Source organism: Rana temporaria, chromosome 3 (assembly GCF_905171775.1).
Source record: "Rana temporaria chromosome 3, aRanTem1.1, whole genome shotgun sequence".
NCBI lineage: Eukaryota > Metazoa > Chordata > Amphibia > Anura > Ranidae > Rana > Rana temporaria.
This window is the reverse complement of record NC_053491.1, coordinates 212152244-212176077: the sequence shown is the minus strand read 5'-3', so window position 1 is coordinate 212176077 and position 23834 is coordinate 212152244. Positions and strand designations below refer to the sequence as shown.

Here is a 23834-nt window from a genome sequence, read left to right as displayed (position 1 = left end):
TCAGCTCCTGTGACCGATCGTGGGACACCGGCGGCAATTGGGTCCGTGGGTCCCGTGGCTGCGGTCATGGAGTTCGGACCGGGTTGCAGGCGTGCGACCCACGGCTGGGCACTTAAAGGGGATGTACCCTTACGTGATTGTGCCCAGCCGTGCCATTCTGCCGACGTATATCGGCGTTAGGCGGTCCTTAAGTGGTTAACATATTAATGTCTTGCTGGTTATCTATAGTAACCAGTCATTTTTCATTGCTGGTTTACAGAATGAACTGGAGAGACTGACTGTTTGCTATGGCAGCAGAGATAGGACACTTATGAGGATGTGCATTAAGAGGTCTAGTTTTATTTTGTATATGTAGCATGTGGAGAGAGAAGGGGATAAATTCAGATTAGGTTTTCAGCCTATAACCCAGGGTCTGAATATTCAGCTTGTGACCTGTACTGTACGATTAAGATAGAACCGGTACCTCCTAATACAACTGACTTTCTAATGCCACGTACACACGATCCGAATATTGTACGAAAAATGTCATCCGAGGAAGAATCGTCCCATAATCGGATCGTTAGTACAGGGCTTCCGTGAGCCGATCATGACAGTTCATCTGATATTATTTTATCGGACATGCACGAAAAATTTTCTCGTACGATACCAGATCGTACGATTTTCGTTTGGTCAGTACAGTTGTCGTCCGAAAATACAACACAAATACATTACAACACATGACATGTTGTACGAGAATTTTTGTGACTTTAGCAACCTATTTAACTTCTACTTGCGACTAGTAAGCGGAAAAAGTCGGACGATCTGTCGTCCGATTTTCGAAACGTGTGTAGGTGGCATAAGGCTTCATGTACACTACAGCGTCTAACCTTGAGTTTATGAGCTTTTGACATCTTTTTTGCCAAAGCTCCTAATCTCAACTCCATAAAAGTCTATGTGTCCATATACACAGAGGGGCAGATTCACATAGAATCCGCGGCGGCGTAGTGTAAGCCATTTACACTACGCCGCCACAACTTACTGGAGCAAGTGCCGTATTCTCCAAGCACTTGCTCCGTAATTTGCGGCGGAGTAGTGTAAATGGCCCGGCGTATGGCCGCGTAATTCAAAGGGGACGGCTTGTATTTAAATTAAGCGCGCCCCCGCACCGATCGAACTGCGCATGCGCCAGCCGTAAAAATAGCCCAGTGCGCATGCTCCAGCTCACGACGGAAAACGTCAATGAAGCCGACGTGAGCGTCATTGACGTAAAGTCCTATTCGCGAACGACTTAGTAAAACGACGGAAAAAGACGACGCTGACCCGACGCCATACTTAACATGGCATACGACGGACCTTTGTAAACTTACCCCTCATATAGCAGGGGTAAGTTTACGCTTACGGAAACAACCTAAAAGACGACGAGGCTGGGCAAAATCGTTCGGGAATCGACGTATCAGGCTCATTTGCATAGACAGATGAGAAATCAGGGTAAAAGCCATCTAGAGGCCAGTGTGGAATTACATCTAAGATCCGACGGTGTAAGTGACTTATACCTGTCGGATCTACGCCGTATCTATGCGTAAATGATTCTAGGAATCAGACGCATAGATACCCGGGGCCAAAAACAGAGATACGGCGGTGTAACTTGAGATACACCGTCGTATCTCTTTTGAGAAACTGGCCCATATGCTTTTAGGATTGTTTGGAAAATGCTGTGGTTAGGGGAATGCAGAAGAATCATGTTCAGGAGAGAAATGTTTTGACGGCCGCCCGCAAATCACTGCAAAAATTGCGGCACAATTTTGCTGCATTTTCCCACGACTGGCGCTCATAATAGGCTATGTGTACATGAAGCCTTAAAATATAAATCTAGTACAATAAATAAAGCAAAAAAAATGCTAGATAATTTTCTTTTTTTTAACTTAAACATATTAATATTTAATTTTTCATTGCTGGTTTACAGAATGAACTGGAGAGACTGACTGTTTGCTATGGCAGCAGAGACAGGACACTTCGGAAAATATGCATTAAGAGGTCTAGTTTTATTTTGTATGAAAGTTCAATTAAATGTTCTGAACCATGCACCAAGTCAAGGTTCTTTTATATAGAATAATAATAATCCATGTCTTCAGAATGGAAGTTCTTCTGTAAACATTGTGCACAGTCCTAGCTAGAGGACTCTTGGCTGTGGAATTTAGGGCAGTAACTGAAAAGGGCTCCCAACACAACAGGTTTAATATCCTACTACGATTAATATTAAGCTCTGCAGGGGATCTGTTTTCTTTGCTTCTTGAGACCTTTCAACTGGAAAGTTTATACATAGAGGACGATTCGCCTGCGGACCTAGAAACCTTTACTGCATTGCATATTAAAAGGAAATCCACCACACAGTCTGTGACAGATAGTTCACCCCGATGAAAACATAACACACATTGCTAATGTTTTTCAATATGTGGAATCCTGCATTCTTACATGTATTATTAGATTTCAGGAAGGACACAGAAAAGAAATCAGATAAACATGCCTGCTGCGTAATGTTCTACAAGAGAAGAATCCGGTATAACATACTGTGAATACATGTTAAACCCGATGCATACCTTGGCAGAGGACATTTCCCGCTCAGCCTTTCATCATCTATGTAGCGGTGGAGAATATCTTGGGATCTCTTCAGCAGCACAGATAGTGCCATTCTAGAGATGTATCCTTCCTGTGGGGTTGTCACTTTATTGCTGAATGAGAACTGAAGCAAGGTCTCAAAGCACACTTTTGAAAATTCTTCTCGCATCCTGATGTCAATTTCTGCCTCTGCAAAACAGACTCTAAGGGGTTAGTGACAAACAGAAAATATAATATGTGCCTTACAATTAGAAACAAAAATCAATTACTTTCAGGAGAAGAATAGAAAGTAGAAAGGGAATCACTATCAGATGTACATACAAAAAACTAATCTAAGCTAGAGCACCAGCATCTTAGTAAAAAATGATTCTATCTTAATATTTATAGAAAGGATGTGATGCTTTTTAAAGGGAAGGCAGCATTTTGTTTTTTGCACAGTTGCCTCCTAAGCCCCCCCCCGCCACGGACAGAGATGGATGGGAAGGAGGCGGCGATCAGAGGCCTTACCTTAGGAGCTTGGTTCACCCAGTTCTTGACTGCTGGTCACAGGCAGGGCGGGATTGAGATTATGCAGAGGAAAGAGCTGGGGCTTTCCCCTCCTGGCCAAACAGGAAGTGGGTCCTGAGACTCCCTGGCTAAATCGGGTCTCAGGACCCGCTTTCTGAGTGGCCGAGAGGTGAATATTAATTCGCTATTGACTTACAACTGGGTGGGCTCAGGGCGCAGTGCTCTGTGCAAGGAAAAAACATTGAGCCTTTAGAGCCGCTTTAAGGCTACGGTCTTAAAAATATAATAACCCCACAATAGTATGTAGATCATAAATATTTCTTATGGAATGATTACATTGGGCCAGATTCATCAATAGATCCGCCGGCGGATCTCCTGATCCGCCGTCGTATCTGTGAGACCCGACGGTCGGATCTGTGAGATCCCACGGTCGGAGCTATGCGACTGATTCATAAGAATCAGTTCCGCATAGATCTCCCTTAGATCCGACTGGTGTAAGTGACTTACACCAGTCGAATCTTAGGCTGTAATCTCCCGCCGGCCGCTAGGTGTCGTCGCTTTGTTTTACACGTCGCATATGCAAATGAGGAGAACCGCCGATTCACGTCCGTACGCCCGCCCGTCGCTCTTTTTCAACGTCGTTTGCGTTTGGCTTTTTCCGGCGGAGAGCTACTCCTGCTATATGAGGGGTAGCTAATGTTAAGTATGTCCGCCGTTCCCGCGCCGAGATTCAAAATTTTTACGTCGTTTGCGTAAGTCGATCGGGAATCCCGATGGCCGCAATTGACGTACCCGCCGCTAACAATGACGTCCTAGCGACGTCATTTGGAGCATGCGCACTGGGCTTTTTCGCCGGCGGCGCATGCGCAGTTAAATCGGCGTGGGAACGCGCCTGATTTAAATTGTACACTCCCCCTAGCCGCGGAATTTGCATTCCGCCGGGGGGGAGTTACGATCCAACGGTGCAATTTGCGAGGTAAGTGCTTTATGAATCATGCACTAGCCTCGCTAAATTGCACCGGCGGATCGTAAACCAGGTAGATCTAGCGGATCTAAAGATCCGCTGAGCTACATGAATCTGGCCCACTGGCTTTAAGTTCTTGGTTTAACTACCAAGGTTCTTGGTTTAACTAGGTAGAAAACCCGCTGTCTTTTTTTTTTTTTAAACCTGAAAAGCAAAAGCCATAATGAGCTAGTATGCACTGCATACTAGCTCATTATGAAATACTTACCTCGGAACGAGGTGAGAGGAACTTACTTGGTCCAGGCCGAGGAAGTGTCTTCCGTGTATCGACGCTCCAGCGCTGTGATTGGCTGGAGCGGCGATGTCATCACTCCCGCACATGCGCGCTGGAGACTTCTCCCTGACAAGGTCCGGCGGCTGCCGGGCCTTTAGCCGAGGATCTCCGCTGCGTATGCGCCGCTGCAGTCAGCAGCGCATTCCGGGGGGAATATCTCCTAAACCTTACAGGTTTAGGAGATATTCTTTATACCTACAGGTATGCCTTATTATAGGCTTACCTGTAGGTTAAAGTGGTAGTACAGAGCATACTACCACTTTAAAGAATAACTACAGTTTTAAATGACTTAATCCTAACCGTTTTCCTCCCCATGATAACTATACCTTTTTGTACTTACCTTAGATCAGTGGGTGACCCAGATCAGGAAAGACATTCTATGTTGGGTAGTGCTCCGGCCTTCTTCTCAGCCAAAGCGGAGGCTGCGTATGTGCAACTTATGCTCCACAGAACCTAATGGAAAAGCTGTCCTCTGAAGCCTTTAAAGTAAACATATTTTCCATTAGGACCTTTGGAGAAAAACTATGCATGCGCAGTTAGCTGCCCAGTTGGGTCACACCTCCTGTACTGCTGATTGAAGGGAATTACAAGGGTGTATATGTAGCATGTGGAGAAGGAAGAGGATCGGTTCAGATTAGGTTTAGCCTATAACCCAGGGTCTGAATATGCAGCTTGTGACCTGCACAGTACGGTTAGGATAGAACCGGTACCTCCTAATTCAACCCATTAATAAAACTCTTAAACTTTAAATTGAATAACATTAAAATAACATTAAAACAAATATATAATAATAATAATTGCAATATTATTATATTTTTTAGATAATAGAACATTTACAGATAAAAAAATATATGAATTTACAGTAACATGCAGCATTATGGTCACTAGCTGGGACTGACAATCATACATCATTTTAACAAAACATGGCAATTTTTCGCTGCAGCTTTGCGAAGATATGTAATATTTTTAGACCAATTATTTTTGATAAATTGACCCCCCCCAAATAATAATGTGGCGATACAGGGGTACAGTCGGCTCAGTACACCAATCTTTATCCAGCTATTGCTGTAGTCCACCAACCATTTCACCCACCCCCTTTAAGCTAGTTCGAAATGATAATTTTTGAAACATCTGTCTATATTTGTAACAGTTGATGGTGATAGATTGTGGTCTGTTTTTGAAAAGTTGAAGGAGGTTTAAAATTTTAAACAATTTCTAAATGACTGAAATTCTAAAAGTTAATGTGATCCTCATTAAGAAGGTATTATAATGTGCATGTGCTTTGAAAACTTTGATCTGCAGAACTTTCATGGTCATGAACATTCATTCATTTAAACCGCAGGTCTCCAAATTATGGCCTGTGGGAAACATCCAGTCCGCTGCAAGATTGTAGCTTAGACTGTAGTTTAGAGGCATATCCTCAATGCAATGCTCACAGATTGAGGTTTCAGCTGCCCATCACCTCCTCTCCCTCACCACACAGCCTCTACTCCAGGACTCCCTCTACTGCCCTATCATCATCCCCGTTGTTGGTTGCTAGGACCAAGAAGACCTACCGTATCTCTGTCCAGACCTGCTCTGCCTCCCGACTCCCATCTTGCTTCTACAGTCATACTATAATTCTTAGAGTGATAAGGGGGACACTAATGCAGACCCCAATGTAAGGGGAGACTCGGATGAGGACTCTGGTGTCCATGAAGGACTTGGATGGGAATCCTGATGTAAGGGGAGATTTTGACAGGGACCTTTATTTAAATGGGGGATTCTGGTGGGGATCCTAATGCAAGGGGAGGCTCTGATGGGGATCCCGATGTAAGGGGAGGCTCTGATGGGGATCCCGATGTAAGGGGAGGCTCTGATGGGGATCCCGATGTAAGGGGAGGCTCTGATGGGGATCCCGATGTAAGGGGAGGCTCTGATGGGGATCCCGATGTAAGGGGAGGCTCTGATGGGGATCCCGATGTAAGGAGAGGCTCTGATGGGGATCCCGATGTAAGGAGAGGCTCTGATGGGGATCCCGATGTAAGGGGAGGCTCTGATGGGGATCCCGATGTAAGGAGAGGCTCTGATGGGGATCCCGATGTAAGGAGAGGCTCTGATGGGGATCCAGATGTAAGGGGAGGCTCTGATGGGGATCCCGATGTAAGGAGAGGCTCTGATGGGGATCCCGATGTAAGGGGAGACTCCGATGGGGACCCGATGTAAGGGGAGACTCCGATGGGGACCCCGATGTAAGGGGAGACTCCGATGGGGACCCCGATGTAAGGGGAGACTCCGATGGGGACCCCGATGTAAGGGGAGAGTCCGATGGGGACCCCGATGTAAGGGGAGACTCCGATGGGGACCCCGATGTAAGGGGAGACTCCGATGGGGACCCCGATGTAAGGGGAGACTCCGATGGGGACCCCGATGTAAGGGGAGACTCCGATGGGGACCCCGATGTAAGGGGAGACTCCGATGGGGACCCCGATGTAAGGGGAGACTCCGATGGGGACCCTGATGCAAGGGGGGAGCCATTACTAAAACTGACTACTTATGCAATATACCCATGCATTTAAATCAGCTTAGTGATTTATATTTTGTGGATTTTATTAAGGAATACAAAACAATAAAAACATTTTTTTTATAGCTTTTGAAGGAAGTTTGTAAAGTCAATGATGGCCTGACTGAATGTTCTGATGAATGATTTTTCTGAAATACATACAAACGGTAAGAAAAATCTAATTGTGTTAGCCCCCCTGTCTGTGATGCAGGAAAGCAGAAACACGTTCCTTGGTGTCTCTCATAAAGAAAGCCTTATAATATATATATATATATATATATATATATATATATATATATATATATATATATATATATATATATATATATATACACACACACACACACACACACACACACACACATATATATATATATATATAATTAGTGCCACTAAATCGATTTAAACCTGTTGAAACAGTTGAAAGAAAAAACATCTAAATGAAATAATAATCACAAACCATTATAAGCTTCCTTTTAAGGCAGTACACCAGTTAAACAGATATATAAACCAGATGATACTCATGCTGTTTTTTGTGAAAACAACTTATGTATCCCAGTGGTTCTGTACAGATATCAGAAGCAATAAGGGTGCAATATGGCACCGACGGGGGTCTGCTTCCCCGTGGCTGAGTCTCTTCACTTTTATTAACCCCATGACAGCTTTATTAAAAGGCTTAATTTTTTAAATGTGACTGGGATGTACCTTTCATTTGCACATATAATACTATACATTAAACATCATAAAAAGTGGCTGCAGTAAAGGAAATAACTTAATCCCCACCTAACAGCATGATGCAACAACCATAACTCTTATCGATTGAATCACACAGAAAATATGCATGACGTTGTTTAACTGTCATCAGGTAAGAACAAACTCCTGACACTTTCCTTGGAAATGGGCTTTGACAACCCATGCCCTTAGGAAGCAATGTTTTCAGCTCATACTGTAAGATCTATTAGAGAAACAGTCTGGGATTTTAGCTTCTACCCAAACTTAATTATGAACAAAGTTAATTTTTAATCAAAAAATAAATAAAAAATGCAGTGTGCAAAACCGAGAAGAAAGCAGCCCCAGAGCTAATCATGGTCTCCAGGTTTAAAGCAAATTTATGCTGGCAGACATGCAGAACGAGTAAATGCCGACTTCTCTTTCTGCTTGTTGCCCGGATGCCAAACTGGTCACCTGCAGACCAGAAGCTCGGATTTTTTGTTACTTCAGTTGGTCATTGATTTCTAAATAACTATGGTCTGAAACAGGCACTTAGCATTTTTAGGCAAAGGTCAAAAAAACAAAATAAGCATTATTTTGATTTATGAAACTGACCTTCCTTTCAAAATTACAGCGTGTAAAACAAGTATTGAACACATAGCCATTTTTCTAGGTAAATAGTTTTTTATGAAACATGTCGGTAACAACTCATAAAATTCGAACATACAAAGAAAGAAAAACAGGTTCAGAATTTAAGTTATGTGTAATAAAATGGAATGAAGTATTAAACACATGAAGCAAGGGAGGTGCAAAAAGGCATAGAAAGCCAAGACACTAGCTGATATCCATTAGCAATTAGAAAGTAATCCTGCCCCTTGTCAGTGTAAATTAATATCAGCTGGATCAGTCTCAACTGATGGCCTGAATAGTAAGATGTCACACAAGATCCTCATGCCGAAAGGGTGGGAAAAAGCTCCCGAGTACCTTAAAAGGGTTCTAGGTGGAAGTGGCGGTAAATTGTGCAATTTGGTCACCCACTTGAGACTAATGGCCGGTACACACGATCCGAATATCGTATGACAGATCGTACGACTTTTTCCGCTTAATAGTCATAAGTAGAAATTGAACAGGTTATTAAAGTCACGAAAATTCTCGTACGACAGAAAAAAGAAAATCGGAAGTGATGTCATGTGTTGTAATGTATTTGTATTGTATTTTTGGACGACAACAGTACTGACTAAACGAAAATCGTATGATGTGGCATTATACGAGGAAAATTTTCGTGCTTGTCCGATCGAATAGTATCGGATGAACTGTCGTGATCGGCTCTCGAAAATAGTGTACACACGATCCGAAAACCGTAAGATTCTTCCTCGGACGATCGTTTTCGTCTGATATTCGGATCGTGTGTACGGCCCTGAGTGGTTGAATACTTTTCATGCAAAATTTAAAAAGTTTATACTATAGTGTAAACAACCTAAATATCATCCCAGTGACTACCAGTAATGATCAGATACAAGATTACATTGTCTTAAGTCTGAGCTTAGCCCTTTATGGTGAACATACTCAAACGAAGGAGACGAAGGAGAACCTTGTCTTCTAGTACTGTTGGACCTTAGCGCAGCTTTTGATACGGTAGACCACAAACTATTGCTAACTCGGCTAGCTGAAGTAGCCAAAGTCGCGGAATGTGACTTATCCTGGTTCTCCTCCTTTTTGGAAAACCGGTCACAAGTAGTGAAACTGGGACCGTTCACCTCTGAAAAACGCACAGTGTCATGCGGAGTCCCTCAAGGATCACCTCTGTCGCCTGTGCTGTTTAATATCTATCTTCGCCCTCTTTTTGAAATGATCAGCAGCCAAAAGCTGCTCTACTACTTATGCGGATGACACACAATTGTATTTTCGTATCTGCAACAAAAAGGATCACCATCTCAATCTAGAGAAAGGTCTCTCTTTGATAGAGAACTGGATGACAAAGAGTTATCTCAAACTCAACGGCTCAAAAACAGAACTTCTCCTGTTCCACGCCAATCGGAAGAATCAACTAGCAACAACCTGGACACCCCCGCCCATTCTAGGAAAAATCATCGCCCCCAGCACCAAAGTCAAAAGTCTCTGGGTCTTCTTTGACACCTACATGACAATGGATGCACAAATAGGGTCAGTAGCCAGCGGATCGCACCATCTGCTACGCTTATTACGCAGACTAATTCCATTTATTCCTAAAGAAGACATAGCAGTCATGGTGGGAACAATTGTTAACTCCAGGCTGGACTATGCAAATGCCCTCTACCTCGAACTCCCAAAGTACCAAATCACGCGCCTGCAGGTCGTTCAGAACACGGCCGCGCGTCTGGTGACTGGGAAAAAACCATGGGAATCAATCTCCCCATCACTGAGAAGCCTTCACTGGCTACCAGTGAAAGACAGAATCACTTTCAAAGCACTCTGTCTAACGCATAAATGTATTTGGGGAAATGCCCCCCAATACCTATGCGAAAAAATAAAAGCCTACAACCCCAATCGCGTTCTGCGATCCTCCAACCAAAATTTACTCCAAATCCCTAAAGCCAGATACAAGTCCAAAGGAGAAAGAAGAATTGCTGTCCAAGGCCCTCGACTTTGGAACACTTTACCAACCTCCATTCGGTTGGAGGAGAACCACTTGGCCTTTAGGAGAAAGATCAAAACCCACCCCTTCTAAACTCAAGGGAGAAGTGGTCAAACAAGCGCCCAGAGGCGATTCAGTTCGCATGTGTAGCGCTATATAAGTTTTTCACTCACTCACTCACTCACAAAGGGGTCTTTAGGCACTGGGTTCCATAGGAATGCTCCTTAGGAATGGACCACGACCCAGGATCTGTATAGCAACATGCTGCTGACTACATGAGTAAGTGTCGAGATGAGTTCCCATGCTGATACAAATGCATTGAGTCTATTTGTGGTATTAGAAGAGAGTGAGGATTTGGTTTAGGAAATCAAAAGATAAAAATAATTAACTAAAAAATAAAAGTGGTTTGTCCAACAGTGATTTTCTCTGTGGAGAAGAGGTCAATAATGTTAAGACACTAGCAAATAATGAGGAATCACAGACTGGGGTAGGGTAATTGGTGAGGCACTCAGTGGACGTGTCCCATCTCCTCAAGGTACGGGTCTATAACCAAGGGTCTATGAATACTTTGCCTGTGCCCTGTACAGCACTATTAAAATAAAAACTTCTTGATCACCAAAGGCAACTGCATACTCCCTGGGTTAAAGTGCTACTAAACCCTGAACCCTGCATTCACTATATCTGGTCTCCCACAGGACACGGAAATGCAATAGTTCTAGTCAATTTAAACTACTAAATACCTTTTCTCATCAGCAGTTCGAGCAGTCTTGTGACTTCTATCAGTGTTTGGCTGAGCACTGGTTAAAGCTTGTAGGAGTTTTTATTCTCCTCTGACTGTCCTATGAGGCTGCAGGACCCCTGGCCCTCTGTTTGGACAGTGTTGATTGGCCCTGTGCTGATCACATGCACTTTCCCAAGAAAAAAACAAAAAACTATCTAGCTGTTCTATCAGCAGATAGTTAGGGGACTGTGGACAAAGGGGGAGGATCAGAAAAGACAGAGGGCCAGATTCTCTAAGATTGTGTAATGCAGTCCATTTATACAGTGACAATGCATTTTTTTAAGCACTGATCAATGTATTGGTGTCACTGGTCCTCAAAAAGTGTCATTTAGTGTCATATTTATCCGCCGCAATGTTGCAGTTCTGCTAAAAATCGCTGATCGCCGCCATTACTAGTAAAAACAATAAAAAAAAACATCAACCTTATCCCATAGTTTGTAGACACTATGGGCCAAATCCTCAGCCAGGCGGCGTAACTTAACTTTCAGCAGTTAAGTTACACTGACTTAAAGTTTCTACCTAAGTGCCTGATCCACAAAGCACTTACCTAGAAATTTCAGGCCGTGTAACTTAAGTGCCGCCGTCGCAAGGCGGTCCTCCTCTCCGGGGGGCGTTTAAAATTTAAATGAGGCGCGCTCCCGCGCCGGCCGTACTGCGCATGCGTGTGACGTAATTTTCCCGACGTGGAGCGCGCGAACGTAATTGACGCCGGGCGGCTTTGTGGATTGCGACGGGACACTAAAGTTGCGACGGGTGAAAAAAATATACGCGCCGGGAAAACAAATAATTAAAAAAAAAAATGACAGCGTCGCTCAGCATGCATTCCTGAGAGGGAGAACTCCATGCCAATTTTCAAAGAAAAAACCGGCGTGGGTTCCCCCCCCCAGGAGCATACCAGGCCCTTAGGTCTGGTATGGGTTGTAAGGAGACCCCCCCACGCCGAAAATTCGACGTAGGGGGTCCCCCTACAATCCATACCAGACCCGTATCCAAAGCACGCTACCCGGCCGGTCAGGAAGGGAGTGGGGACGAGCGAGCGCCCCCCCCCTCCTGAGCTGTGCCAGGCCGCATGCCCTCAACATGGGGGGGTTGGGTGCTCTGGGGCAGGGGGGCGCACTGCGGGCCCCCCCACCCCAGAGCACCCTGTCCCCATGTTGATGAGGACAGGACCTCTTCCCGACAACCCTTGCCGTTGGTTGTCGGGGTCTGCGGGCGGGGGCTTATCGGAATCTGGGAGTCCCCTTAAATAAGGGGGCCCCCAGATACCGGCCCCCCACCCTAAGTGAATGGATATGGGGTACATCGTACCCCTACCCATTCACCTGTAGGCAAAAAGTAAAAGTTGGTAAACACACAACACAAGGGTTTTTAAAATAATTTATTATTCTGCTCCGGAGGCCCCCCCTGTCTTCTTTATTAGCTCTATTACCAGGGGGGGCTTCTTCTTCCACTCTCCGGGGGTCTTCTTCCACTCTCCGGGGGGGGTTTCTTCTTCCACTCTCCGGGGGGGAGCTTCTCCGCTCTCCGGGGGGGAGCTTCTCTCTTCGCCGCTCTCCGCTGTTGACTCGGCGAACCCCGGTTCTTCTCCAGCTGTCCGGTGCCTTCTTCTTCAGCGCTGGCTGCCTGCTATCTTTGTGTGTTAGCTCAATTACTAACAGGCAGCCGGCGTGGTCTTCTGTGACGTCAGGTTCTTCTTCTCCCCTCTTCCGATGTTGCCTCGTCGCCTCTTGTCACTGTAATGATGGAAGCGCGCCTTGCATCCCATTTATATAGGCATCACCGTCCCATCATGCTCCGGTAGGTACCCACGTGGTGGGTGCACGTGGGTAGGCACCCACCACGTGGGTACCTGCCAGAGCATGATGGGACGGTGATGCCTATATAAATGGGATGCAAGGCGCGCTTCCATCATTACAGTAACAAGAGGCGACGAGGCAACATCGGAAGAGGGGAGAAGAAGAACCTGACGTCACAGAAGACCGCGCCGGCTGCCTGTTAGTAATTGAGCTAACACACAAAGATAGCAGGCAGCCAGCGCTGAAGAAGAAGGCCCCGGACAGCTGGAGAAGAACCGGGGTTCGCCGAGTCAACAGCGGAGAGCGGCGAAGAGAGAAGAAGACCCCCGGAGAGCGGAGAAGCTCCCCCCCGGAGAGCGGAAGAAGAAACCCCCCCCGGAGAGTGGAAGAAGACCCCCGGAGAGTGGAAGAAGAAGCCCCCCCTGGTAATAGAGCTAATAAAGAAGACAGGGGGGCCTCCGGAGCAGAATAATAAATTATTTTAAAAACCCTTGTGTTGTGTGTTTACTAACTTTTACTTTTTGCCTACAGGTGAATGGGTAGGGGTACGATGTACCCCATATCCATTCACTTAGGGTGGGGGGCCGGTATCTGGGGGCCCCCTTATTTGAGGGGACTCCCAGATTCCGATAAGCCCCCGCCCGCAGACCCCGACAACCAACGGCAAGGGTTGTCGGGAAGAGGTCCTGTCCTCATCAACATGGGGACAGGGTGCTCTGGGGTGGGGGGGCCCGCAGTGCGCCCCCCTGCCCCAGAGCACCCAACCCCCCCATGTTGAGGGCATGCGGCCTGGCATGGCTCAGGAGGGGGGGGGGGCGCTCGCTCGTCCCCACTCCCTTCCTGACCGGCCGGGTAGCGTGCTTTGGATACGGGTCTGGTATGGATTGTAGGGGGACCCCCTACGTCGAATTTTTGGCGTGGGGGGGTCTCCTTACAACCCATAACAGACCTAAGGGCCTGGTATGCTCCTGGGGGGGAACCCATGCCGGTTTTGATTTTACAAATTGCCGTGGAGTTCTCCCTCGGGAATGCATACCAAATGCCGTCGCTTGAATGGGCCTTTACAAGGTGTTACTAACTTTACACTTTGTAAAAGCAGCCCTAGTTTTACACTTGGCAAACTAAAACTTACGCGAAAAAACGAAGCACAAAAGCTTTGTGGATCGCCCTAAGTGCTAATTTGCATACCAGAAGAGGCATTTCGACTCGAAATGCCCCCAGTGGCGGAATGCGGTACTGCATCCTAAGATCTGGCAGTGTAAGTCCCTTACAGATGTCGGATCTTCTGCCTAACTTTGGAAAACTGCTTCTGAGGATCAGTTCCAAAGTTAGAACCAGAGATACGACGGCTTACGCCGGAGTGTCTCTTTTGTGGATTTGGCCCTATATCTTTTGCGGAAACCAATTAATATACGCTTATTGGGGGTTTTACAAAAACATGTAGCAGAATAAAGATTGGCCTAAATTGATGAAGAAATTTTTTTTTTTATTTTATTGGGTATGTTTTATAGCAGAAAGTAAACAATATTTAATTTTTTTTTATTTTTTTGCTGTTTATAACGCAAAAACTAAAAACCACAGAGGTGATCAAATATCATAAAAAAAAAAACTATTTGTGGGTAAAAAAAATCCATACATTTTATTCGAGTACAGTGTCGCATGATCGCGCAATTGTCAGTTAAAGGAAGTGCCGTATTCGCAAAAAATAACCTGGTCAGGTAAAACCTTCCGGAGCCGAGTGGTAAAGTGAACAGGTTTGCTATATGGACCATTTATATATTATTACAAGATAATGAAATCTTCCCTCAAATTGTTCCAAGCATTAAAAAAAAAAAAGAATGCGTTCACTTTCCTCATAACTGTTGTCCTATAGGCCTCTTATTAATTTAGATACCCTTCTTTGAACTCAACATCCTTTTTGTGAACCGGTGCCTTAAATTAAACTACATATTCAAGAAAAGGTCCTACTAATGCTTTGTGTCATCCGTATTAACAATGTTCTTCAGTCCACTACAGATCCCATTTGTGTTTAGAAGCAAAAGCAAAATTGCAAATTATAAATGGCATTTCTTGCCAAAGCTGGTTGCCATTAAGAAAAAAGAAAAGTATATAATAGAAGCATGATCTCCCCATACAAGTCGGTCAATTATTAAACTGTTCAAACGTGTTTGGAGGTATGAAAATTTGGCACTGTAAGACGATATTATCTCTGAGAAGGAATGCAAGGAAGGAAGGTTGAGTCTATCCGTGTGGAAATGTATGTGAAATCTCACAGAGCAGACAGTTTATACCACCGCACACAGAAACATAACTCATAATAAGCACGGAATACAAACATCCTTTTCACCGTCTTGTTTGGGTAACGGGAATTGCACGAACACAGAGCAGGATTCCAGAGAAACCAAACCTTGGAATTGCTTTGCAGATCTTATGTCTGTTTTATTTATGTTTTGTGGTCTTTAACTGATGCAGTGATAGACAAAGCTAAAACTAATTTTACTCAAAGTAAAAAATTAGGCCTCCAACTTTACACAATTTCTTTATATACAAAATTACACTGTCTTTCTTTATGCACAAATTCACTATTCAGCTTCAAAAAAATGCCCCTTTAATTTAATCTTGTAAAAATCTCCCCTGACAAACGTGCTACAGGGCGGGCAGCTCCACACAGGATCACGTGTGTGTGTGTGTGTGTGTATGTATATATACACACACGATTCTGCATTTCTGCCTGCAGGGAATGTGCGCCGCCAGCGGGACAGGGAAGCTGGTCCGAGCTGATGGGAAGATGGATGCAGCCAAAATACAGGGCAATCTTATAAGAAAACCTAATGCAGTGGTTCTCAACCTGGGGGTCATGACCCACTCGGGGGTCGAATGACGATTTGCCAGGGGTCACCGAATCCTGGGCTGTTCCTGAAGCCCGCGCTGCTCTCCTAGCCTTTTCACAGCTGCCCAGCAGGGCTGTTCCTGGAGCCCACACCTGCCCACTCTTCGCAGCCGCACATTCAGTTCACAGCATGGTTGGGGGGCAGAGACTAGAGGTCAGCTGACTGGTGAGGAATGTGAAGTGGGAGGGGCTGGAGGAGACCCTATCTCCTGATTTCGGCATTGGTGTCACTGCTACGAGACACTTGAAGCCGAAGACACAGTGAGTAACACTTAAAGTTGCCAATAAAAGTCCCTACGACAGTTCTCAGATCAGCAGATGATCTTGATCAAGAGCACCTAAGTTGGCTGGTCAGAACTCTCCCCCAGCACTGCCACTCATCCCATTCTCCCCATCAAGAAGTAAGAGAAGGAGTAAAAATAGAAAATATATGGAAGGTAAAGGAAAAGAGGGGGGGAGGAACAAAGAAAAGGGGAGAGAAAAAATAAAGAACAAGAAAGATGGCAAAAAAAAAAGAAATTAGGATAGAGAGAGATAAAAGAAGAAAAAGAGTGGTACATCCTAAAATGTACTATAAGGGGTTTCAATACGGTACAAGTAAAAGGGACTCGGGGAGCGCTAAATGTCCGTGGGTTAGGGGTGCAAATTACTCGTCTTTCCTTGGGTGACAACCCACACTACGATTTTTTTTTTACTTTTGGGGGTCCCCACAACTTGGGAACATTTATCAAGGGGTCACTGCACTAGAGGGTTGAGAACCACTGCTCTAATGCCTTGTACACACGACGCTGAAAGTTTCTCCAACAGAGTTCAAACGCAATTCCGCTTAAGCTGTCTTGCATACACACAGTCACACTAAAATCTGACCGTCAAGAACGCGGTGATGTAAAACACTACCACGAGCCGAGAAAATTAAGTTCGATGTTTCCGAGCAAGCCGTGGTGTTTATTACGTTGGAAAAGCTTACAGACGATCAGAATTTACATTTAAATTTTTTTCCAATGGAAAAATTGAGAACATGTTCTCCATCTAATTCCGTCGGAGCATACACATGGACAGAATATCCGATCAAAAGCTCCGTCGGAAATTCCGCTCATGTGTACAGGGCATTAGAGTCTGCAAAAGACTTGAGATTGGGGCGGAGGTTCACCTTCCAGCAGGACAACGACCCTAAACATACAGACAGAGCTACAATGGAATGGATAAGATCAGGGCTCTTCCAAACAAAGGGCCAGTTAATTGTCCTTCCGACTTTAGGAGGGTTAGATTGTGGCCAGCGGGGGGGGGGGGGGGGGGCAGAAAGTAGTAACCCTATTAGTAGGAGGAATAGTATTCCATCATTGGTATTAGTGGAACAAATAGCACCCTCTTGTTGGTGTCAGTGGGAGAAACAGTGATGCAAGAACAGGATAAAGGCTAGCAAAGGGTCTGGCCCTCGGGCTGCAGTTTGGGGACCCCTGGTTTAGATCAAAAGCATATTCATATGTTAGAATGGACCAGTCAAAGTCCAGACCTGGAACCAATTGAGAATCTGTGGCAAGACTTGAAAATTGCTGTTCACAGACACTCTCAATCCAATCTGACAGCTTGAGCTATTTTGCAGAGAAGAATGGGCAAAAATGTCACCCTCTAGATGTGCAAAGCTGGTAGAGACATTCCCAAAAATACTTGCAGCTGTTATTGCAGGGAAAGGCGGTTCTACGAAGTATTGACTCAGAGGGGCGGAATACAAATGCACGCAACACTTTTCACATATTTGTAAAAAATGTAGAAAACCATTTATCATTCTACCTCACAATTATGTGCCACTTTGTATTGGTCTATCAGATAAAATCCCAATAAAAGACATTTACGTTTTTGGGTGTAACATGACAAAAATGTGGAAAATTTCAAGGGGTATGACTACTTGTTCATGGCACTGTAAGTATCAGCCGTCCAAATGGCTGGATGTTAGAATCATCTATCTTAATCAAAAAAAAAAAAGAGCTCCACTCCAAGATCAGTTACTATAAAATCTAGTTTTAATTGACATCTGATTGCAAACAGTGGACCCAAGCTTATTCTCAGAAGGTCTGTCCAGCACCCTCTCATGCCGCGTACACACGATCATTTTTCGGTATGAAAAAAAAAACGTTGTTTTTAAAAAATGTCATTTAAAATGATCGTGTGTGGGCTTCACATCATTTTTTGGGTTCTGAAAAACGATTTTTTTTTTTTTTCGAACATGCTGCATTTTTTAACAACGTTTTAAACAATGTTGTTTTTCGGGTTGTAAAAAATGATCGTGTGTGGGCTAAAACGACATTAAAAACCCGCGCATGCTCATAAGCAAGTTATGAGACGGGAGCACTCGTTCTGGTAAAACTACCGTTAATAATGGAGCAAGCATATTCATCATGCTGTAACAGACAGAAAAGCGTGAATCGTCTTTTATTAACACGGAATCAGCTAAAGCAGCCCCAAGGGTGGCGTCATCCGCATGGAACTTCCCCTTTATAGTGCCGTCGTAGGTGTTGTACGTCACCGCGCTTTGCTAGAGCATTTTTTAAAAACGATGGTGTGTGAGCAACGTCGTTTTAATGATGAAGTTGGAAAAACTTTTTTTTTATACATGCCGAAAAACATTGTTTTGCCAAAGCCAAAAAAGTAAAGCCTGTTGTTCTCCCCAACCACGGAAACCCCCTCACATTTGCCGGTGATTTACAGCCGTGAAAATGACAGCCAAGAGTTGCTGTGTAAACACTGTTCAGGTGAGATAGATGCAAAGCAGCACTGTTAGTTTTGTATTTACTCTTGTATTAATTTTGCAAATGGGGTGGGCTCCGATCTGCATATGTCAGTTAAAGCAGCCTGACAAAAATAAATAAATGTTCTCCTATTTAACCCCCTTGTACCCCTTATTTGCTCCAATTAACACATTTCATCCCTTCTCTATTATTTTACTAATGATTTTTGTTTATTCTATTTTTCTAAACAGTTATTTAAATCATTTTGTTTTTAAATGTTGCAATAAAAAAAAAAATGAGGGAAATAAAAAACCCACAAAATGTAAATTTGTAATGTCAATTTTCTGCAATGATTCATACCAGAAGCATCAATTTTAAACAGGATAAATTGTAAAAATCGAAATGTACCCTTTTTTTTATAACAGTAACATTTTTCTTTTATCCAACACTGATCAAATAAGTGGCATTATTTTGTCTATAGATTTTTTTAAGCGTACAATTTTTGGAGAAAACGCTTATAAATGTAAATGAGCCTAAATAGGTGTACAATATAATCCATATGGGTCTTTTTTATGCTACTTTTTTCTGACAGAATTCTGGCATTATTTCTGCTGCCCAGTGCATTGACCCTTAATATTCTTGTAGGATATTAGGTGAGGGATATTAGCTGATGTTAACATTGCACTTTTCTCCAGTGAAAATAGTTGTTTTAAGTCTGTATAAGTCACGCCCAATTTAAACTTACCAGTAAATGAAGAAGACTGGGAGTGTATTGAACCTTTATTGAGCATAGTCATAATTTTACCCACAAAGTCCTTGGGAATAAAATTGGCGTAAGGTAATATCTCTGTGCTGATTAACTGGACAACCTGAAAAAAGAAGGCAGTTCTCAGTTATCTTGTAAATACTATAGGTGCAGCATGTTATAACAACCTATATACCCGGACAGTACTCAACTGCAGAAAAGATCCAGCCTTTGTGTATATGGTTTTGACACTAGATGGTCAAAAAGTGCTACAGCCAGATTAAATGTACTCAATAATGTTTATTTATTAATAACTTTTTTCTCACCATGGCACACTCTTAAGAGTGTCGCTGTAAGGCATTAGCTTTTATTACAAGCTTAAATAAAAACAAAAAAAAACACCAACAAAAAATTACTTTAGAACCAAAAAGTGCATTCAAAACTAATGTCTAGGCACAGGTAAACATCTATTCACCAACATATTTATAGGTGAATTTATGAGTTTTCTCCAGTGGATATTTCCATCAACCACCGAGTTGTCTACTCACCCCCAAAATGTGGGTTTCAGAAAAAAATAAAGTTTCAGCAAGTGGTCAGTTTGCAATTGTTATAAACTGGTTTTGGATTAAAGGAAAAGTTCACCTTTTGTAACATGTTACACCCATATTCAGGGTGTAACATGTAACGTGTTACAAATTCACCTCCCTGACTCCCTAATGCAGGCATGTCCAAAGTCCGGCCCTGGGGCCAATTGCGGCCCTCGTTCCAGTTGGATATGGCCCCCCTGGTAATTTGGATATATACTGTATTTATCGGCGCTGCCTCGGAGGGGAAAGGGAGAGGGGGAACGAGTGCTGTTAAATTACATACAGGAGAATCTCCTGTTTACTCAGTGACATCTGTAATAGGAAGTCTCGTCTCCTGGGCTGCCATTGGATGGACTCCTCTGTCTATCATAGGAGGCGGGTGAAATTGTATTAAAGAGGCTGCTGTGTAAACAGGAGATTCTCCTGTATGTAATCTGTTGGTGCGCATCCCGCCCCCCCTCCTTCCCTCCGAGGCTGCAGATGGACGTCGATCAGACTGCAGTCATGGCAATGGAGAGGCTGCATTCATGGCAATGGAGAGGCTGCATTCATGGAAATGGCGAGGCTGCAGATGGGCACTGATTAGGCTGCATTGATGGGCAATGACCCTTATTTTGCTTCACAGTTTATTTACATTTTTTTCCCCCTGAAACTTCCCTCCTAAAGTGAAGGTGTGTGTTATACGCTGATAAATACGGTATATCCAAATAACACACCCAAGCTCATCTCTTCACCACACACAGCCACAAAGGCAAGATAATTTGTGTTGGGCAGTGTATTAGTGCTCGAACGAACACACTTACACCGAATTTTAATGGTTCAAAGTATGTCAGACAAAATGGTCGGCCCTTACGCATGTTCACTTCATCAAATCTGGCCCTCTTTGAAAAAAGTTTGGACACCCCTGCCCTAATGTGACAGGCGGCAGGCAATCTTCTTCTCGGTCGTACTCCGCAAAGAACGTGGCCGACTGGGCCGGCCACATCACTTATTCACAGAGTTCTGTGAATAGAAAACTATAAGGTCTGGCAGCCTTTATGGCTGTTGGCTTGTAGTTGTCAATGAACTACCATGGCGTGATTGAGTGCTGTGGTAGTTCATTGATGCTTCCTGCTAGTTTTTAACTGTTTGGCCATACGATGTACAGGCAGACAGCTTACATTGCAAGAGCCCTGCATTAAAAAAAAAAAGAAAAGAAATGCACAACATTTTGAAGGTAAAAAAATTTGCATTTATTATTTTTTTGTTGACAGCATGGAAAGCAATGCACCCACGATCAACAGATCGTGGGTACAATGCTTTCCATACTGCCAAAAAAATAAAATAAATGCAAATTTTTTTACTTTCACAAAGATGTTCTTATCTTTTTTTTTTTTTTTAAAAGTGAACTTATCCTTTAAGTGCTTTAAGGTAGTCTGAATTTGCATTTTTTTTACGCATTTATACTCAAGTTGAATGTTTTCAAGCACAAGGCACTTAAAAAGAAAAAGAAAACAAAAAACTTCTCAATCAAGACATTAAACATATGGTAAAGAAGCAGATTTAGCATTACCACAAAAACTAGCTAACTATCCTCCTGTTTAGCTCTATCAGTTAACACAGCTATGTGAAATTGTGACACGAGCCAGTGTGTAGAAGCCAGATATTGTAAGACATGTAAGCAGAGCCAGTGTGTATAAGCCTGATGATGGAAGATGGAAGACATGTGATAAGTACCAAGGTGCAAAAGTCCAATATTGTAAGACGTGATCAGCGTCAACATGCAAAGTACGAACCTGATCTAATAAAACACAAGAATTGTAACATATAAAAGTATACTAGCAAAGCTTTAAAAGAAGCTCTTTTGGTCATATTTCTCTTGTAGGTCACAGGAGTGCACGCAATTGTACACTCCTGTGAACCAGAATGAGCCGGAATAGACTGACATCACCCAGCCAATCTAGTTTCGGAATATATCCAGACAATAATTCCAGAGATCCTCCCAGATTCCTAATCAGCAGCTGGCTCAGCCTCTCAGCTTGCCGTTGGGAGCCTGCTAATTAACTTAATTCACTTCTGCAGTCAAATTTGAGAAAACCCCACTCTATGTCTCCCATTCACACAGCAACAGTTTTTCAGGAAGTCGTGTTATGGACTGCAATGTTTTTTGAACAATGTTAAGGTTGGTACACACTGGCCAAATATTAAGGTTGGTACACACTGGCCAAATATTGGCTGGTTGAACAGAAAATATCCAACATTTGGCCAGTGTATACAGCAGCCTGCCAAGCTTCTATTGACCAGATATTCTGGAAAAACAGCAGCCAATCGGCATCCAGGCAGCGCTGACCAGGGTGTTCTGGTTGGAGGGCAGTCCCCACACAATAGCTCATTGGGGAGATCACTGTACTAACATCAAATAATCAGTACAGCAAGCTCCTCAGTTTTATTTTTTCAGCCTGCTGGGTTGATCGTAAAAAAAACAAAAAATAAATAAATAAGTATGCCTGTGCTGAGACTGTCCTCCTTAAAGCCGGACTCCACCCGCAATTTTTTTTTTTTTTTTTAAAAAGTCAGCAGCTACTAACACTGTAGCTGCTGACTTTTAATAAGGACACTTACCTGTCCTACTCGCCCGTGCTGATGGCCCCCCGATGCCGATCCCTCGATTGTTGCAGGTCCCGCGCCGCCATCCACACTAAGGGAAACAGGCAGTGAAGCCTTACTGGTTCACTGCCCGTTTCCTACTGCGCATGCGCGAATCTCGTGCAGACTTCTGAATGGGCGGCTGCTCTCTGGGATTACACACAGTTACCAGAAAGCAGTGCGCCCCATTCACTAGAAGAGGATGCCGAAGAAGACAGACCGCGGTTAAGGAAGAGGCAGATTACGGACTTCCGCATAGCAACAGGTATTTTTGGGTGAGTATAAAAAAAAAAATCTTTTTTTTTTAAGGATTTTTTGTGACATTTTTTTTTCTGGGTGGAACTCCACTTTAACATAAAATGCAAGAAGCCCCGCCTGTACTCAACACTGCTAGGACAGACAATGATCACATTTAGTTACAAATGATAATGAAGATCCGCCTGCACAGTACAATGAAGATCCGCCTGCACAGTACAATGAAGATCCGCCTGCACAGTACAATGAAGATCCGCCTGCACAGTACAATGAAGATCCGCCTGCACAGTACAATGAAGATCCGCCCGCACAGTACAATGAAGATCCGCCCGCACAGTACAATGAAGATCCGCCCGCACAGTACAATGAAGATCCGCCCGCACAGTACAATGAAGATCCGCCCGCACAGTACAATGAAGATCCGCCCGCACAGTACAATGAAGATCCGCCTGCACAGTACAATGAAGATCCGCCTGCACAGTACAATGAAGATTCGCTTGCACAGTGCAATGAAGATCCGCCTGCACAGTGCAATGAAGATCCGCCTGCACAGTACAATGAAGATCCGCCTGCACAGTACAATGAAGATCCGCCCGCACAGTACAATGAAGATCCGCCCGCACAGTACAATGAAGATCCGCCTGCACAGTACAATGAAGATCCGCCCGCACAGTACAATGAAGATCCGCCCGCACAGTACAATGAAGATCCGCCTGCACAGTACAATGAAGATCCGCCCGCACAGTACAATGAAGATCCGCCTGCACAGTACAATGAAGATCCGCCTGCACAGTACAATGAAGATTCGCTTGCACAGTGCAATGAAGATCCGCCTGCACAGTACAATGAAGATCCGCCTGCACAGTACAATGAAGATCCGCCTGCACAGTACAATGAAGATCCGCCTGCACAGTGCAATGAAGATCCGCCTGCACAGTGCAATGAAGATCCGCCTGCACAGTGCAATGAAGATCCGCCTGCACAGTGCAATGAAGATCCGCCTGCACAGTACAATGAAGATCCGCCTGCACAGTACAATGAAGATCCGCCCGCACAATACAATGAAGATCCGCCCGCACAGTACAATGAAGATCCGCCCGCACAGTACAATGAAGATCCGCCTGCACAGTACAATGAAGATCCGCCTGCACAGTACAATGAA

The 23834-nt window shown here is 44.1% G+C and overlaps 1 protein-coding gene across 4 annotated transcripts in view; it reads right to left on the bottom strand.

Moving 5' to 3' along the window:
* The window catches only part of MON2 (MON2 homolog, regulator of endosome-to-Golgi trafficking), a 209976-nt gene that overhangs the window by 23856 nt on the left and 162286 nt on the right, over positions 1 to 23834 (bottom strand). For all 4 annotated transcript variants that reach the window (XM_040344211.1, XM_040344213.1, XM_040344212.1 and 1 more), the window contains 2 exons: positions 19206 to 19329; positions 2577 to 2784 (listed from right to left, as the gene is read on the bottom strand). In XM_040344211.1, coding sequence (XP_040200145.1) covers positions 2577 to 2784; positions 19206 to 19329 — 332 coding nt within the window. The remainder of the gene's footprint in view (positions 1 to 2576; positions 2785 to 19205; positions 19330 to 23834) is intronic.